The 19,159-nt window shown below is 29.7% G+C and overlaps 2 protein-coding genes across 4 annotated transcripts; both read right to left on the reverse strand.

Annotated features, from left to right (window-relative positions):
* Positions 1 to 1,486: 1,486 nt before the first annotated feature.
* Positions 1,487 to 13,926, reverse strand: LOC143423951 (protein tudor). The gene is made up of 13 exons (XM_076895624.1): positions 13,755 to 13,926; positions 12,828 to 13,507; positions 11,675 to 12,673; positions 11,166 to 11,585; positions 10,148 to 10,656; positions 9,976 to 10,046; positions 8,973 to 9,884; positions 8,467 to 8,895; positions 7,974 to 8,153; positions 6,262 to 6,426; positions 5,716 to 5,873; positions 2,501 to 5,559; positions 1,487 to 2,410 (listed from the first exon to the last, which is right to left on the reverse strand). The coding sequence occupies exons 2-13, from the start codon at positions 13,433 to 13,435 to the stop codon at positions 2,016 to 2,018; spliced, it is 7,905 nt and encodes a 2,634-aa protein (XP_076751739.1). The 5' UTR covers positions 13,436 to 13,507; positions 13,755 to 13,926; the 3' UTR covers positions 1,487 to 2,015.
* Positions 13,927 to 14,825: 899 nt separating this feature from the next.
* Positions 14,826 to 18,963, reverse strand: Rnf146 (Ring finger protein 146). Of its 3 annotated transcripts, none has more exons than XM_076895252.1 (5): positions 18,712 to 18,960; positions 18,213 to 18,464; positions 16,990 to 17,277; positions 16,749 to 16,876; positions 14,826 to 15,049 (listed from the first exon to the last, which is right to left on the reverse strand). In XM_076895252.1, exons 1-5 carry the CDS (start codon positions 18,791 to 18,793, stop codon positions 14,987 to 14,989), a joined length of 813 nt encoding a protein of 270 aa, XP_076751367.1. In that variant the 5' UTR covers positions 18,794 to 18,960; the 3' UTR covers positions 14,826 to 14,986. The 3 variants fall into 3 exon arrangements, with proteins under 3 accessions (XP_076751367.1, XP_076751368.1, XP_076751366.1); XM_076895253.1 differs by lacking the exon at positions 14,826 to 15,049 and adding an exon at positions 17,792 to 17,848 and having other exon boundaries at positions 16,188 to 16,876; positions 18,712 to 18,963; XM_076895251.1 differs by lacking the exon at positions 14,826 to 15,049 and having other exon boundaries at positions 16,190 to 16,876; positions 18,712 to 18,961.
* Between the last annotated feature and the right edge of the window lie 196 nt (positions 18,964 to 19,159).

The raw sequence follows: 19,159 nt of genomic DNA on the forward strand, positions 1-19,159 counted from the left end.
ATAAACAAATATTTTGCGAAACTTCTCTCTTCTCTCTTCACTACGCAATTTATTAGATTCGTTCACATTGAAATAAATCACAAATATTACAAATAATTTTATTAGAGCACGACTTAGCATTTAAGAGACGGATGATATTCTTACTGATTCATTTTGTAAGAAAATTTACATAACTATAAGTAATGAACGAGAAGATTCATTCTTACTAATTATAATCACGTTTCTGTAATACTGAAAATTGCAGAAATGTTTAATATTTGTTTACCTTTAAAATGTCATGTTAATTTATAATAATTTCTAGAAATGGACCGTTTCTTAAATACCAACATGTTATGGTGATCATGATTATGCACGTTTAAGATTTTTAATGTAGTATAAAAGTAATAACTACAGCATACATTTACGCGTGTTATCTTATCGCAATAAATCCTTATGGAAAAGACATTATATTATCAGTTATTAAAATACTACGTGATATATCAACTATAAAATGTATTAACAATATCACTCTTATAGGCGTTTTAATATTACCATTAATTGTTACTTAAGTGAGAACAAAATGTACTTTTTCGATAGAATTTATAAGCATGTATAACTGGATGATTAATTGAAATTTACCTTTGCACTTATTTTTATAACGATTTAATAAACATATAATATAATGTTACTCGTTGTAATAGAAATTAAATCAATTTCAGCAATAGTATTTTTCATACTCCAATCAGGATTGTATCAACACCAGTGTTGATATATTGTTCGGTATGTTCACAGCTGTATAATTATAACAAAAAAATAAAAACAAGAAAGAACACTGTATGGTAGGAAGTTAGAAAACTAACATTTCTTTCTCTAGTGTTAGAAAACAATGTGTATAAACTAAAAATGTAATTCTCATTTATTTAAAAAATAAATATTCGGGGAAAAAAAATTAATGTTTTGAATCTTTTCTTGTCATAAATTTGATATAATTTTATGAAACATTTGTTTGATTATATTGTTTCTTAACTTTACAATTAGAACCACAATATAATGTAACAATAATGTACTTATACCGTTATTTATAGGCCCTAGTATTAATTATAGTATATGTCATAATTTTTCTTAATATACATAATAAAAGCTAGATGCATTTCAACAGAAATATATATATATATATATGGGCATATATATCTTTTCTAGACAAAACTTAATTTTGTATGAAGTTTATACTTTCTTTATTACAATAAAAAATGGTTACACGTAATTTATATTTCTATCAAATATTTTGAAAACTTTTATTTATTGATATTAGAAAAAATGTAAAAAAATAAACGACTTTATAGCTTAATTAAGCAAGAGAGAAAGAGCGAGAAACAAACAAAAACTATAATTGTAAACCATTTTTAAAAACAAAAATTGCATTAATTTTTACTAGAAATACATAGAAATCAATTTATATGATTTTCATATATTATATCAAATTTATGTATGATTTCTAAAATATGTATTTTCTGGGACTGTTTTCATTCTATTTTATGTTAAAGTATTTTATATAAAAAGAGAACTGTTTTGATTTATTCTACATCGTGTACGATTTTTATTACTCTTTGGCAAAGCACCAGAAAACGTTTCATTGCAATTGTTATAATTTCTTTTTCATTAATGTAAAACAATTTTGTTCCGTATAATACATAATCAAATAATACAGATTACTTCTTCTATATTTACGTACAGTAAAAACATAAAAATAAAAACTTGTTACTTCAGTTTCTTTACATTTAAAGCTGCAAGTACGCATTTGGGAATGTTGTCTATTAGTGAAAGTTTTATTTGACAAGAGCACAGCAGCGTTATTTTCTGTGCATTTTGTAATAGTCGTAATGTTTGCCATACAAGCAAGATATATTTATTAATATAATAAAATATTTCGAAATTAAATATATATCTCTTTGAAAAAATAAAAGACAATTGATTTAGGGATGCAGTTTCAATATCATCTAAGTTATGCTCGAATACAAATCAGTCTTTGTACATAATCATTCTGATGTTGTTACATTCTTCAATTGTGAAGAATTTTCTACATTATTTTTTGTTATAACCTGTTCAGAATCCGTTGTATCAGTTAATGTAACTGTATCGTGCTTGCTAATAATTTTACATTCCTTGCTTGCTGTTTCTGTCAAATGTAAATCTAGAGATGTTTTCTCTTCTGTATTTTTTACATCAGAGCAATCTTTAAGATCTGCCATACTATTAATCTTTAATTCGTTACCGTTTTGTATTTTACAGCCTTCTGTATCACTTTCTTTTAATACTTCTGCAGATTGTTCACTTACCAATATTTCTGACTGTAACCCATTTGCTTCAGAATTTTCATTACAATGAATATTTATATTTGATTCAGATACTTCCACTTCAATGGTGCATCTGTCTGTTTTTGATATTTCTTCTTCTTTTGAATTTTCACTAGATTGGATATCTACATTTGACTCAGATATTTCTCTTTCATTATTACATCCACACATTTCTGATATATTCCCTTTCTTAGACTCTTCTGTATATTGGACATCTATATTTGATTCACTAATTTTTGTTTCATTATTAGACACTTCTGATGAGATTCCTTGCTTAAAATTTTTGTTACTTGTTTCTGTCTCATTATTACATACTTGAGGTTCTGGATAAGTATGTATGCTATTTTGTTCCTTTTCAAGATTTTCTAAATTACTGACAATACCTAAAGAACATGGAACGGTGTTTAATGTCATTTTTTCTGTTTCACTTGATAAAATTTCTTCATCCACAGCTTTCATCCCAATGTATTCTTTACTATCTTCCGTTTTAGTTTTACAGTCTTGCATTTCATTTTTCTCTGCACATGACTGCGTTTCGGTATTTGTTTCCAAATGTTCTAAATCTTTTGTTATTTTATAAATATTATCTTTTTTGTGTAATTCAGTAGCGTTGTTATCATTTCTTAATGTGTCTTCATCATCTTCTGGTTCAGCCACTTTCATGTTTTGGACTATTTCATCTACAGTAAGTTCTACAATTTTTGCATCCAGATGTGAATCATTTGTGCTGTCTCTTATTTCTTCTTTTATATTTTCAATACCATCCTGTGATCTATTTACATCAGCACTGTATACTTTATCGTCATCTTCATCGTTTGTTTCATTTTTGTCTTTTGTTTTTATAGTTTCTTCGGAACTTTCACTTTCATTACCGCATAAATTTTCATCTGTCTTTGTTATAGTATCCTTTGACATAGTTTCAGAAAATGGTACTAAAATATCAACAACATTTCTTCCATTGTAACTTAACTTTACGTAAATAGGATCAGTGGTGTCGTCGAGAATTTCAAACTGGAACGTAGATTCTCCATCTGTTGCAAGTTTTCCAAACGTTTTATAAGCCTCTGATGGCCAACAATCAATAGTATCCGGCTTTTTTAGAGCGCAATGTTTCGCTAACGGAGCAATATTTATAATGTCTACTGGTAACATCCGTATTTCATTCGTAATCGCTGTATTGCCGTAATCTATGTACAAAACTTCAGTACCATGTTCGGATTGTGAAAGAATTTTAGCTCTATACCATTGATCATCTTCTGAATAGTTTGCAGCGCAAATGGTTCCAACTTCAGACGTATTTAAAGGAACAAAAGTAGGTGCTGCTTGTAATCGATCTAACATCATATTCAACTCCGTGGTATTGCTTTCTGTCTGAATCCAGAAATCATTCGGTGAATTAACGCGACTAATAAATACATTTGGTGAATTTTCTTCACCCAAGGGAGGTAATCGTTCTTCTATAATGGGTGGATAATGTTCACAGAACTCTGCAAGTACATCCGCTACATTTTTACCATCTAAAGTCAATTTCACTAACGATGTTTCGTCTTCTTTAAGCACATCTAATAAAAATATAGTTGCCCCATCAGCTGCCAATGCTACGAACTCCTCGCAAGCCTTTTCTGACCATTCCGTAATGCCCTCTGGCATGACTAAGCTACATTTTCGCGACAAAGGTGGTATGTCTGCGAGATCGGCAGGTATAGCGCGTATTTCTGTTGAGGTAGCTGAATTTCCATAATCAATGTATATGACTCGTGTAGCATTATCACTGTGCGATATAACGCGTGCCCTATACCAATAGTCGTCCTCAGGATACTTAGCGACGCACAACATATTCTCTTCAATCTCTTCGACTTTGGGAAACATATGGGCTACGATAAATCTATCAGTCATGACCTCTAGATCACCGACAGATTTCTCTTCTTGTACCCAAAACTCACCAGGTGAGTTAACATGACTTACAAAAGCAGAATGTGGATCTAATTCGATATCAATTATTTCGTCTATTAATTCTTCTTCCCTGTGAACCTTTACAACGTGATGTTCATCGACTAATGTTTCACTAACACTCTTGTCATTTATGAATAAATCTACTCGTTTTGGTACGCTATTTGCTACTACCACGGCTTGTAAAGACTCGACAGTAGTTATTAAATTTTCAAATTTCTTGCAAGTCGTAGTGCTCCAATCTTCTGAATCCACAGGGATAACGTCTAGCCTGCATTTAATCGAATATTCCTTCATTTCTTTCCACGAATCGGGCATTAATCGAATATTTCCAGATTTATTGTCGATGACATCTGTGTTTCCGTAATCAATGAAGCGAACAGTTGTTATATCTTCATCGGCATCGAGTACTTGCGCTCTATACCATGAATTGTCTATAGTATACACAGCAGCGCATAAACTTCCTTCTTCTAGTATTCCATCTACTTGCGAAAATGTAGAAGCTTGAGCTTGAAGTTCTTGTTGCTTAGTAGAAAGATCCATAGAATCATCCATGTGTTGAAGCCAAAACTGACTAGGCGAGTCTACATGAGATACATACACATTATATTTACAACCCACTGTCATATTATGAATATGAGGCTTTCTTGTCCCAGATGTATCTTGTTGTAACGTTGAATTAATCGAACGGAATTTATCACTAATTTTTTCTCCTTCGTATAACAATTCCACTATCCATTTTCTGTTTACATTGCGAAAAACAGCAGTAAGTTCTTTGTTTGACAAATGATCTTGTAGTATGTTTAATTGTTCAGATATTGTACAATTAAGCGTTACTGGTAACGATACATTAATAGCTAATTGGTGGGGAGTATAAAAACGTGAATCTAACGCCATTACTACGTCAGGTGTAACTTCTTCATTATTGCCGTAGTCAATAAAATTTACATAAACTCCGGTTTCTGTACATTTTAAGACTTTAGCACGATACCAATGACCGTCTACGCTTTTCACAGCACACAAAAGATTCTCTTTCGGCTCTACTAAAGTTCCAGGAGCTGAGTAATACTGATCAAGTGCTTCGATTAATTCTTTGTCCAAATTATATTCTGCATTGCGTTGTAACCAAATGCTAGCAGAATGATCCGCGTACGATACTGCTACTTTGTGAGTAGAACTTAGAATCAGCATTGGACATATTGGTAATATTTTTTCATCTGAATCCCCAGAAATGTTTATTTTATTACCGTTTAAGTCGAACACTTTAACAATAAGTCTGTAAAAAAATCAATTTTATGCAAATAAAGAAGGTAAATGACAACATGATGTATTCTTCAATTAAGTGATTATAATTTTCTCACTAACTTAATTGGAGAATGCAGTAAATGAATGTGCTAATAATAGTTTATAATTGAATAAATATTAAATTTACCTATTGTTGTCAACTTCGTCCACGTGTATAATTACTTCTTTTCCTTCAATACATTGTTTCAATGCAACATCTGTTGCGGAAGACGATGTAACGTTTGTTAGGGAACATTCAACAGCCTGATTCTGCATTACTGAGAGTTCTCCTGGTAAAGCTAACACCTAAATAAATAAACAGCATTAACAATTGAATACCGTTAAATAAAAATAAAATAAAAGCAAATAATACAAGTGTATTTTTATTATAATAAACAATGTACACTGAATATTTCAAATATTTAATTAAGCGCTTTCCTTAATATTGGTACGCGAAGCAATACAATATCAATTTATAATTCTATACTTTAGAAATACATAGCCTTAATAAACATTCCAAAACTTTGATTCTACTATTGAAGTTCAATTTACTAAAATAAATATTGTATCACTGAGTTAACATTCTTCAATGCAGCAAGTATGGTATTAAGTAACTCCTACTCCTAGCATTAAATAAATTGAATCTAGCATTTAGATTGATTTCGGTTTGTTTTTTTTTTCTTGAAAAACTCACACTATCTGAGAGAATTTCATCATATGCTCCAGTATCAATGAATTTTACATCAAAGCCAGTGGATTGTACATGGCTACTGATTACCGCTCGTCTCCAAACTCCATTTGAATAAACCAAACAACCTGTTCCTAGGCATATCTCATGGGTTGACAATTGTTGCATCACCTGCCATTGCCATACTTATGCTTACCAATACATTTATGAAATTTTTATACTTAACCACGTACAACAAAGTTTAATTTTGAAAATGTCTATAATGATAATAGTTGCATATTATTTTTTCAATGATCTTTGATTAAAATCTTTCTTATGAATAATTAGTTTTCAAATCAGCATGTTTATAGAAATTTAATATGCAAGTAGTAGTAAAGTTGTCTATGATATAATCTTATTTTGATTAGTGTCAAAACATCACAAATTATACAAAGTACTCAATGCATATATTCAATATATATATATATGTGTATGAATAAATTCAAGCATGCAATGTTAGATGTAACATGAATATTGCATTTAAGTATACAAGTTCATAATATTGTCATAAATTGTGTAGATGTAATATTAAAGTACAAATAGCAACAAAAATATGTATTGCTAACTTAAAAAAAAGGTAAACTTTATTGTATAAAATCAAAATATTTAAATAACAGAGAGAAAGGAAAGAGAGAAAGAACCCTACTCCCAAGTATACAATTCTAACTGTACAATCACATGTTTAGAAGACAATAAATATGCATAAAATAGTAAAAGACAATATACTGATTCCTTACAACATTTTGAACAAAAAGGAATTTTATGGAATTTAAGATTGATTTTGTTTTCATTTATTACTAAGTGTATCCAGTATCACTACTTTTATATTCATTTTAAGCAATTAATTACTGAAATTCATAGCCTTAATAAATACTATAAACTGAAATAATGTGTAAAATATAGAAACTCACGTCTCATTATTTCTTATAAAATACATTTCATTTAAAAATTAACAGTTAAATGCAAAATGGCAGGGATATTATTATTTATGATGAAAATGAACATATATTAAGTATATTTAATACAATTTTGTAGGAGAAAAGTCAGTACAGCACAAAGAAAATATACTTTACTGATTAAGTTATTAATACCATACATCGTGCAATGGAATGCAAGAAATATTATATGATTAGAGTAACAAAGATTAGTAACAGATTATTACTTTAATTGCATATAATTCTTTCATATCAATTTCAGTTAGTGAGAGAATTAGTTAGTTTCTAGTAATTTTTCATTGTATATAATATCTAAATATATAACATACAAAGAAAAATGGTAGTTCCAGTTCAATTAAAGTTTTACTAAAAGTTACAAATATTATATTTTTGTCTCTAAATAAATAAATCAATAAAAATTGTTTGAAATTTTAATACCATGTATTAAATATGTTCATAATTATAATAATTTATAAGTATCAATTTACCTTTAATTTACCTACTAATTTACCTAGTTTTTTATTTATTCAATATGTTACGAATTATTACGTTTTTTAACTAATAGCTCTTATATATCATGATTTTCATGCATCAAATGCATTATTAGTATTATGCTCTATGTACTTATACTTACAGTATGGTACTATATTATATCATATAATTGTGAATAACACAATTATATCCGTGTTTAATATCTTTGTATTTAAAAATGGTTGTAATTAGATATGGTTGTATGAAACATACCATAGGATTTTTGTTAGCCATGTATGTATCAATCATGTCTTCACATTCAGCTGCTGAAGGAAGTTGTATATAAAATTTGGATGTATTTTCGACACTTGAAACTTTTACTCTTAATGTTTGACCACTTAAGAGATTTATGTCCACTTTTTCTATATCACATGAAATTGTCGGTGTTGAAACGTTCTTATCTGTAAAAAAATAATTGTACATATTACATTTTTTAAATCATAAATATAAAATTAACTGTATTATATACATTTCCTTAACCATTTTTCTGTTACATATCTTTTGTTATATAATATAGTAATTTAATTACTTAAAACAATATATTTTTAAAAATCAAAGTTGAATAAAATATAATTATACTGTTGGCTCTAGTAAAATAAGTTTGAATTATCATTTTTATTAGATTAAAATTTTGATCATTACAATTGGCGATAGTTAGTGTTTGGAATTTCCAAATACAAGAGCAACAATACACTACGTTTTAAAGATTCTTACCTTCAATTGCAGTATCAGATATAATTTCTGAACTGAACGACGCAAGATTCTTTTCGACCAATGTTTTGGCTACATCGACTCCATTATTAGTCAACGATATTGTATATTTATTATCTTTTACATCGTGAAATATACATTCATAATTGTCAGCATTGAAACAACTATCAATTGCTTGCGTGTTTACTTTAGACCAATCCAGACTGTTTTGTGGAACAATATTGAGCAAGGAACACTGAACAGCTTGTTTTGGAAGATTCATTAATTTTTTCTCTACTGGGTAAATCTTTCGAGGATCTACCAGAGCATTATTTCCAAAATCCACATATTGTATAAGATGACCAGTTAATTTATTCAATTCAATAATCTCTGCACGATAAAGAGCTCCATCATCAGAGAATACTGCAATTACAGGAGATCCAACCTAAAAATAACAATGAAGATATATTTTGTAACATTTTATTTGATGCACGGAAACTCACAAATTATGTAAAATATCACCTGTAATGCGTATGAAACTGATTCTCTACCAACATATATTTTTTGAATTTCGTTCATCATAGCTCTGAATTCATTTTCGTTATCAAGTATTTGACAATAAAAATTATTAGGATTAGTAAACCACGTAATGATCACATCTTTTTTAGTTTCAGGTGTATATGAAACAGTAGCCCATTTAGCATCCAATGGTGCGTAATCCGGTTTACTAAATTGTTTTATATCAGTAATGATTGTTTTACTAGATATCGCGGCTTCTTTCGCTTTTAATAAATCGATACCTTCACAGAATTTTTCATTCACAAAAGTACTCGATGGCTTACTATCGACAATTTCTTTCAATAAGACGCTATATATACCATTTTCTTCAGTTACAAATTCTGCCTCTAATGTTTTACCATTAACAATATCTTCAAAATTCTTTGTTTTATCTTTATCGGGAGCGTCATTTTTTAAACCGAATAATCTACAATGCACAGCTTGTATTGGAAGTTTTAAGAATTCTTTCTGAATAGATTTAATTTTATTGAATTGTATTATTTCGGTATTTCCATAATCTACGAATTGTACAGTTGCACTGCGTCCTTCCACTGATTTGATTACGGCTCTATACCATTTTAGATCTTCTGAATATTGAGCAATGCAATATGTGCCGCATAATATTTCTGATTCTTTCATTAAATCCCCATTGTTTTCATATATCGATGCGATATTTTCCATTACAGAATCTAAGGCAGTATAATCAGGGTTTAGTTGTACAAAAAAGTCATGAAGACTATTTGTAAAAACTACTTCACAAGTTTTTGTTGATCCAACAGTTATATTATGATGTGGAATATGAAACACATTTCTATTTCTCATAGGACTATATCTTCGTCCTTCTCCATCAGAAGAAGAACTATTAATAATATTCATCTAAAATAGAATAATAACTTTTAATACATTAATCACGCGTACATTTATTATAAAGAATGAAATACACATAAATACAGATAGTATATTTTACCTTGCTTTGTGATAACCTATATCCTTGCCCTTTTCTTTCCCTAAATCTGTTGTTGGCATGATGAGAGTCACCTATTAATGATATTAATATTAATATTATGAAAGAGTGTGTATGTGTGCGCGCGCGCATAATTTCAACTTTGTATATTAAATATTCACAATAGACAACTTACTATTCGCTCTTCCACTTTTGAAACTACCATCGCTATCTCTATCGCTAATTTTGTTACTTTGCGTTCTTCCAAAAGTTCCTTCGCGTTTAGAGTAACCTCTACGAGCAGCACTACCTCTTCCACGTCTGCCACTGCCTCTTGATGATGTATCTGAATCCTTGTCACTCCAGCTTTTCTCGGAAGAGTGACTTTTAGGTGTAAATCCTGACGATCTGTTCCTACCACCTCTTGCATCTTTTACACGTTTAAATGATTCATTATGATCGTTTCTATTATTCCACTTATCTTTTGTATTCCTATCATTAGAAAAGTCATCTCTATTAAATCTTTCACTTCGTGGACTGTTACGATGAAAATTACTTTTTTCATTTCTATTTTCATGTATTTTCCCTTCATTTGACTCATCCTTCCAGGTTTTAAATTTGTTCCTTTCTTGGACAATGTTACTATTCTGCGATTGATGCCATGTATCTAATTGATTTTTTTTCTGCCACTTATTTGCATTTTCACTAAAACATAAATTACGCATTTAAAAAATAACTAGGTATACACAAAATAATCACAGTCATAATTGAACATAAGATTGAAATGCTGAAAGTATAATGCACAAAATCATTCCGAAATTATATTTAAATGTTATAAATTAAAAAATTAATTAATTGAGATAATTCTGCATTTTTACGAAGTAAATAAAATTATGCGCATAAAAAGATAATTAAGAAATAGAACAGTAAAAATTTATATACTTTTGTTTGAACATTGTTAATAAATAGATAAAATATCTTTTTAGAAATTAAAAAGCTTTAAAAGTTAATTTCTCTATAATTCGCATTACCGTATTGCATCTATGTTTATTCTATTTTTCCGTTGTTGTACCAAATTCATTTGTAGTTTTGTATAAGACCTGTGATGCAGTAAATTACACCTTAAGTCATATTAAATATTCTTACTATAAGATTTGATAACATTTTGCATTTATACTTGAAGAATTATAGGCAACATAACAAAAATTTAATACCCTTGACTAATTTTCGAAGTTGTCCTAGTCGAATTTTGACTATCTGTATCTTGATAATCCAGAGAGTCATTTTTTATTAGCTTCCCAGTTCCGATTATATGTAACAATTGGGACTTAATATTCTCATTCTGTTCAGGTTCATATAAATCAATTGTTGTGCCATTCATATTTACATCTACGACTTTTATGCGCAAACGTTTTTCCAGGACCAATAGTTCAAATTGATTGTAGACTTCTTGACTACATGGCAAGAGTTCCCAGCCGTTTAAAGAACACTTTATAGCTTGAGCTTGCAATTTTTTGACCAAGTCATCGCAGATCATACGAAGAGACATTAAAGTTACAGTTTCTTCATTACCATAGTCTACATACAAAACCTTTATGTTATCTGCATTTATACCCAGGATCTGCGCTCTATACCTAATAATAACAAAAATAATAAATATAATACTGTTCAAACTGTATACAATTTAGATACAATTATTTTGTTATATATATATATAACTAACCATTGATTATCATATAAAGCAGCACAAGGAAGACCAATCTTCAGTTGTGCCAAGTTCAACGTAGGTGCTGTTCTACAGAAGTCTGTTAGACTATTCATTATTAATTCAAGAGACTTAGCGTTGCTCTCTAATTGTACAAAAAATTTTTTGCACGATTCTACAAATGAAACATATACAATTTCTTCAACACCTTTTGATAGTTTTTTTGGTTCTTGATAAACAAAAGGTGAAATCACTCGAACAGGAGTTGGAAACACTTGTCTCAGAATATCTTTAATATTTTTTCCATTATCATATAAGTCTCCATATTGTACCAAAGGTGGTCCTTCAGGTGGACGAACATGTAAAACAAGTGGTTTTCCAGATACGATTTGCTTGAAATATGCTTTCATTTCATCTGTGGCATTTAACTCATGTACACCACTTAATGTGAATCGAATAGAAAGTACTCTAGGGTTAATAAAATGAGGCGGTAACTGAAAAATATCTGTGTATGATAAGATTTCGGTGTGACCAAAATCAACATAGTAAAGTTTACACTTGTTTTCCATGACAGACATTACAACAGCTCTACATAAGACTTTGTCCTGTGTGTAACGACCTAGACATACTGATCCCGGTAGAGGAGGTTCTTTTAATGGTTCTATAGGATGACTATTAATTTCTCTCATGAGCAGACTTAATATTTGAGTTGTACTTTGAAGTTGTACAGAAAATTTATGTGGACCATCTTCTACAAATGAAACGTATATATCATGTTTTGATGATACGTCCAAAACACGGGACTTAAATACAAGAGCTTCTTGACAAGGAGTTTGCATCATATGTTTCTGTTGAGCTGCACAACATAATGGAACATTTTGTTGATATCCATGAATTTCATTTGTATCGCAACGCAGTGTATTTGTATTTCGTATAGGTGTCATTGTATTGTAATTATTACTGACACGTTTTGTTGGTATTTCGTACATTGGCGCTCCACACACAGATTGTTTTGACCTGTGAAAATACATGAAAGTATTAGAAAGTATAATATATATACAATAATTAATAATAACCACATAATTATTAATATAACATATTTAAATGTTGACATAGAAATAATGATCATGAAAATTCATACAAAGTATCTGTAAATACTAAAATAAAGTACCTAATCATATCCTGAAGTGTTGCTCTAATTGCCATATGTTCCTTGATTAACAATTCACTAAAGTCCTCGTTATTATACCAAAGTTTAATAAAGCAATGATTATTGATCACATTATGAATCAAGATTTTATATTCATTGTACCACAGGGTCTTTTTAATTGACTCGATTATTTTGTTCTCCCAAACCGTATTCAGGGGTAGTACATTCACTAATGTAAACTCGAATGCCACAGGTGGAAATGATTGTAAAGACTCGGAACCAGATATGTTTTCGAGTAAGTGTATCTCTTGAGGTGGTAGCACTTCAATGTTACCATAGTCGATGAATTGCAAAACTACCATACCGTCGGGACGTATATTAATAACTTTTGCTCTATAATAGCCTTCATTTTGAAATCTAGCACAGCAAAGTGCGTTTATACACAAATTAGCAGACTGTGATCCGATACAGCCTTGGCTCCTAGCGAATTGTTCAACCAGGGGTAAAATCATACGTTCCACGCATGTTGCAGAATTTTTGTCAACTTGACCCCAGATCTTGAGGAATGTGTCCTCTGCTTCAACATGGGTCACAAAAATAATCAGCTCTGTACTTTGCTGAATGCTCATTGCGTTATATAATGTATACTTTTTTTACATGCAGCACTAAGTATTATTTGCCTACATAGATAAACTTGTAATCTGAAATAGAAAACTTTTGTTAGATATGACGAAAGTACTTTTATTCAACCCTAACCGTTAACCACAACTGGGCCAACTTAGCCGCGACTTATCAAATAATGCAACCGGAAGATCATGCGATTACGGTTCTTTCTAACGTTATATCTATACTTAAACTGATTATACTATCTTTTTATTTGCAACACTTTAACGATTGTTTAGATAAACAAAATCCTTGTTCACCGTATCGAATTAAAAGATATCTTACACAACAGTTTTATGTTTTGTTAATACAATCATTAGTTCATGTATACGTTTGAATGCAGTGTAACACTACCACAATAAAAAATTTCGTAAAATTTCACGTATCTGGTACTATCATCTGTTTTGTTTGCAATATTAAATGTGTATACCATATTTGTTAGTCATAAAAGTTACATACCTAAAACCGATATTCTTTATATGATACTGCGTATAAAAAATGTACGTCAGCATTGCAACTAGAAGTAATACAAACCTTACAAATATTGTATTGAAAACAATTACTTTAATTTATTTCATTAATGAATCAATGATAATGAACCAATACTTTTTTCACAAGTTTTCTCTTTTGTAAATAACATCAGAATCTGGCGGTTGACCGGCTTTTTATTATCCGCATGGAAGTTTCTTTGATCATAGTTTTGACATGAATTAACGGCGCGAAAATTTAATTAACATATCCGTATTACATACTTATATTTCATCTTATAACATTATTAATATTGCTTGTTCATTAATTAAAAATATTTTATATTTAAATTTGGTACAGATTATAATGTACATTATTAGTAATAAATGTAATAATTGTATTATAAAAGCATATATTTTTGATTTTTAACAGTAATTACAATATTGCAAGTTATTAAATGAAAATACATATATATGTATATAATTTAATTTATCACTACATTATACATTTCATTAAAAATTAAACTCTCAAATAATTTAAATAATTCCTCAAAGCTACATCACAAAATATTTTGTTAAGAATAAGATTAGTTATTGTGATTACATTAAATAAAGCATTCTTCTCTTCTATTATCACCTACATCTGTTTATAATTTTTAAATGGTTTCATAACTGAACCTTTAACGTTTTTTGGCAATTCGATTAAAAATACTTAGAGTATAATCCCTAAATAGGATATTGTACTTGTACATCGTACAGGAATTTGATCAACTAGCTTTGATTAAAATATTCTAATGAGGACAAGATGAATTACAAAGTATCAATCATGCCACTGACATTATGTTTATATTACACAATAATTCATATTGATAAGAACTATCAAAAACCGTCGCTAGAAAACGTTGTTCTTATTCTTTGAGACTTGTAGAAAAACGTGTAATAATGTATCGCAAATTCCCGGCGTAACTTCATTTATACTTGACAAATACATACTTTTTATATTTGAACGTGCTTAAGAAGAAACACGTACTTAAGATTACAATAGTCGATTCAGCAGTTTTGGCAATTTATTCCTCCTGTGATGAGACCGAGTTGCACTGCGACGCGAGCCCGCTAGGTGTTGATGCGACATTATAACAAAGAAAAGCAGTTAGATAATTCACACATCCAATGTTTTATTTTCTAGAAAAAGAACGAGTGAAACAGAGTTTAAGTATAATGGCTATTATACAGGCACAATTCCACTATATTATATCTACATTTCTTTATCAAAATCACAATGGAACGCTTATCGCTTATATCTTCTTTTTAAAGAAGAAGGGAAACTCGAATCACTCGTTACGTTTTACAACTTGCTTTAAAGTCATGATTTAATTTTTCACTGGTGACTTAATGTAAGGTGATAAACGTAAATGCTTTTTAATCATTCTCCTAATATTTTCAAATTTATAAGATTGCAGATTTGTGGAGTTTCAAATTTAAATGATAGATTTGCTATATCAGAAAAAAAATTGAATGTTCAATGAAATTAAATGCACAATGGTATGGTGCTTTTCAAAACAGATGATTTTGTATTATTTAGTTTAAGATTAACTTTGTTTATGCACGAAGAAAAAATAAAAGAATAAAGATACAAGACAAAGTGTCCAATGTACATTTTCAATTTTGGTCTGAATGATTGAAGATTTTGTATAGAATATACCTAAGATGAATTATATATACATATACTACTAATTATTTCGTTTTCATTAAGGTGTTACATATATATTTAATGACGCACATTTATGAATTTTGTAAAAATATTCGGATAAATGTTTGCACAATTGTTTTAGTATTTATAATCTCTTTACATTCAACTTTCAAGTATAGCATAGATCTATAAAAACTATTCAGTAAAAAACAATATTTTATCATTAAAATTAACACAGACTTAGTAGAGTATTATAGTAAAATTATTCGTAAAGAAAGAGAAATGCTCTAATACGACTTTTAGAAATACTGAATGTATCCTTAGAAGTACTATTAAGGACATTATAGGAAACACTGATAACAACAAATGCGAGAAACGGCAGTGCGCCAGTTACAGTCGAAAATATTGTTAGCTTTTTGTATATATTACATTTTATGTACAAAGATAGTATATTATAGTTGTTTTCTCTTCAAAAAACAACAAATATGTTAAATCCTTAATTACTTTCAGTAGCCTAAAGTATTATTGGTTTTATAACGTAAACTATAATAATAACAGTTTGAATTAAGTAAAATTGATATTAAAGTACAGGAGTTATGGAATGATATTTCATTTCTGGAGAACATTTCATAAGGAGATGGTAAAATATGTAAAATTACGAATATACTAATTGCACGTTTATAACTATAGCTTGAACATACGTAATATGCAAGAAAATACTTAAAATATAATCATTCACTGAACATTTAGTTGTGAAAGACTTAAATTGTACTTAAATTGTTTTGTTTTTAATAAGCATCACAGAGTAATGTACAGATTTCATTTTCGGTACATCACATCGTATATAAATGTATTTGCATCTCTATGAACATGTATGTGGATACGAGTTTATTATACTATACTTTTCGCTTAATGGGATGCCATATTTACTTTGAATAAAATTAAATTTTTTCTCTTTAAAATGATCTTCACAATTGATGAATAGGAATTGTTAGATGTTTGTAGTCATTATAATGTAGGATGAGTGGAAGGTGATTCACTCTCTTCATCTTCCTCTAATTCATCATCTGTGTCTGAAGATAAATGTTCTCTCAGAACTAAGGAACGCATTTGTTCTAATACCTGATGTAAAGAGTCTCTTTGTTCCATTCTGTCATTTAAAGGCGTAGCATCACCACTTGCTGTTCCACCAGCTGGTGTTTGTGGTGTATTACTTGGAGGTACTGGAGTATTTGTACCATCTCCTGTGCCTTGGAACACAAAGTTATATTTCATCCAAATATGTTATCCTAATGAGTACTACAAAGTTATTGCAAATCATATTAAAACATTGACAGACAATTATCTTTATTAATCATTATACCCATATCATCGCTTGCAGGACTAGCTGGTCTTTCTGCTCCTCTTACTTCTCTGGTAATTTCCTCATCTTGATTATTTAATCTTAAACCTGCAACTCCTTTTTTCGGTACATTATATAAATCGCGTTTGATCTTTCTTCGCCTAGAAGGGTCGTTTCTACGTAACTGAAGCATTGAACCGAAATCAGCAATATAAAGAAATCCTGCGATTAATAATTCGCAATTCCGTTTGCCTTGTTTATATGCAGTTTCTAATTCATGACTTGTACGTTGATCATATTGCCACCAACCTGCAACAATGTAAGTCAACATTATACAAGTTACATTGTTCATGATATAAAACAAAAAATCAACAAAAGTTGTATAAATAAATGCTAATATTTCAGCTGGGGTATTCACAAAGAAAAATAACTTGTATTCCGGAACACAGAAATTTTATTACAAATATACATTGAAACTAAATCATTATCCTTTTATAATAAAATAATAGAGAAACTCTTATACTTTATATACCATACAATACTTTACATGAAAAGTCATAATATATTTTACGTAGTACTATACATATAGTCTTGTAAATAGTATTATGTATGAGGTACAAATATGATTGAAAACAATTAATGTTAACTATATCTGGGGATGCAATGTGTCATTTTATTCCTGAGACACCTTTACATGGTGCATCTTTTCTATCACGCTTAATATTACGTTTTTTATATGGCTGATGCTTTCTATACTGACAATTATTTTTAAAATCAATTACATAAAGCATTCCGCAAATTAAAATTTCGCAATCGTTGCTACCTAGGTTGTAAATATCCTCCAAATCCTTGCTGGTCCTTGAATCATATTTCCACCAACCTATGAAGGGGTAGGATATAAACTTTTCTATACTTCTACACATGTTTGTAATAGATAATGAAATTATTTACTTTCAATTTCAATTAATACTAATCGGACTAATTTTACTTATCATTCAGAATACAGAATACAGAGTATCCCAGAGGTTAGCTGGTACAACCAGGCAACAGATTATTCTATTACCTATTCTAGAACACCCTGTATAGTACCTTGCTATTTCAATAGTTCACTGTTTTAATTTCTGTTTCTCTATATATTTTTGTACGTAGCATTTATGCATAAAATATATATACTTATAATTATATTTGAAAAGTAATCGATCACACTTAAAAACTGAAATAAATCTATGCAAAAAACACTTTACCATTTCTGCCTTCGTAAAACCATTGATACTCCTCTTCGAAATGTTCAGATTCCTTTTGTGCTTCGTCTACTTCCACCAACTGTGGTCTATTAAGGAAATCAGGAGGAATTTCTTGACGACACATAGGGCATCTTTTGCTTTGATTCGCAACACCTTTGACGCACAGGTAACAATATATATGATTGCAAGGTAACCTTGCAGGATATATGCATGGCTGAAGACAGACAGCACACTCTAATACTGTTGTTGAACCTACAGTTAAATTCTTATATGTAAAATTTCTTGGTAAATAACATTAACAGAAGTAACAAGAGTATTTATTCCTTTACAACACCATACACACTCTCCTAACCATGTATATCGAGATGTAATTATTTCGAATAATAAAATCGAATATAAAATTTTTCGAAGGAATTGAAGCGTTGATTAATAAAGATTATACGCGACAACAAAAGTTGTAAATGTTTTTAACATTCCTAAAACTGTTCCAGAGCTTTACCTTCTTTTTCGTCAGCCTCTTTCTCTTTATCGTTCAATGTGCCATTTGTTTCTTCTTTCGAGTTAAGTTTCGCTTGAGCCATAATTTTAAACAGAGCTTAATTCCTCATTGAGCAAAATTAAAAACTTTGTATATAAAATCGTGCATCATGTCAGTAGGACAAACAGAAAGTCTACCGTAAGCCATCTTCATTGTTTATGATACACCACGGGTTGTGTAGCCTACATAACTGAACGGACATGAGAACCTTTTTCTTTCGTCACTTGTTTCGCACTCTAGCTGGATGACGTCAAAAGATTTGAATTCAAAATTTTATTGCCCTTAAGTATTTCATTTCATTCTTCTTAAGTATATAAGTTAATCATTGTGTCATTTTTGTTAAGGTAATAAATGTTAATAAGAATATGCGCGTGGAAAAAATAAAAAAGGCACGAGTCATGCCGCGATA

Source organism: Xylocopa sonorina, chromosome 5 (genome assembly GCF_050948175.1).
Source record: "Xylocopa sonorina isolate GNS202 chromosome 5, iyXylSono1_principal, whole genome shotgun sequence".
NCBI classification, from domain to species: Eukaryota; Metazoa; Arthropoda; class Insecta; order Hymenoptera; family Apidae; genus Xylocopa; species Xylocopa sonorina.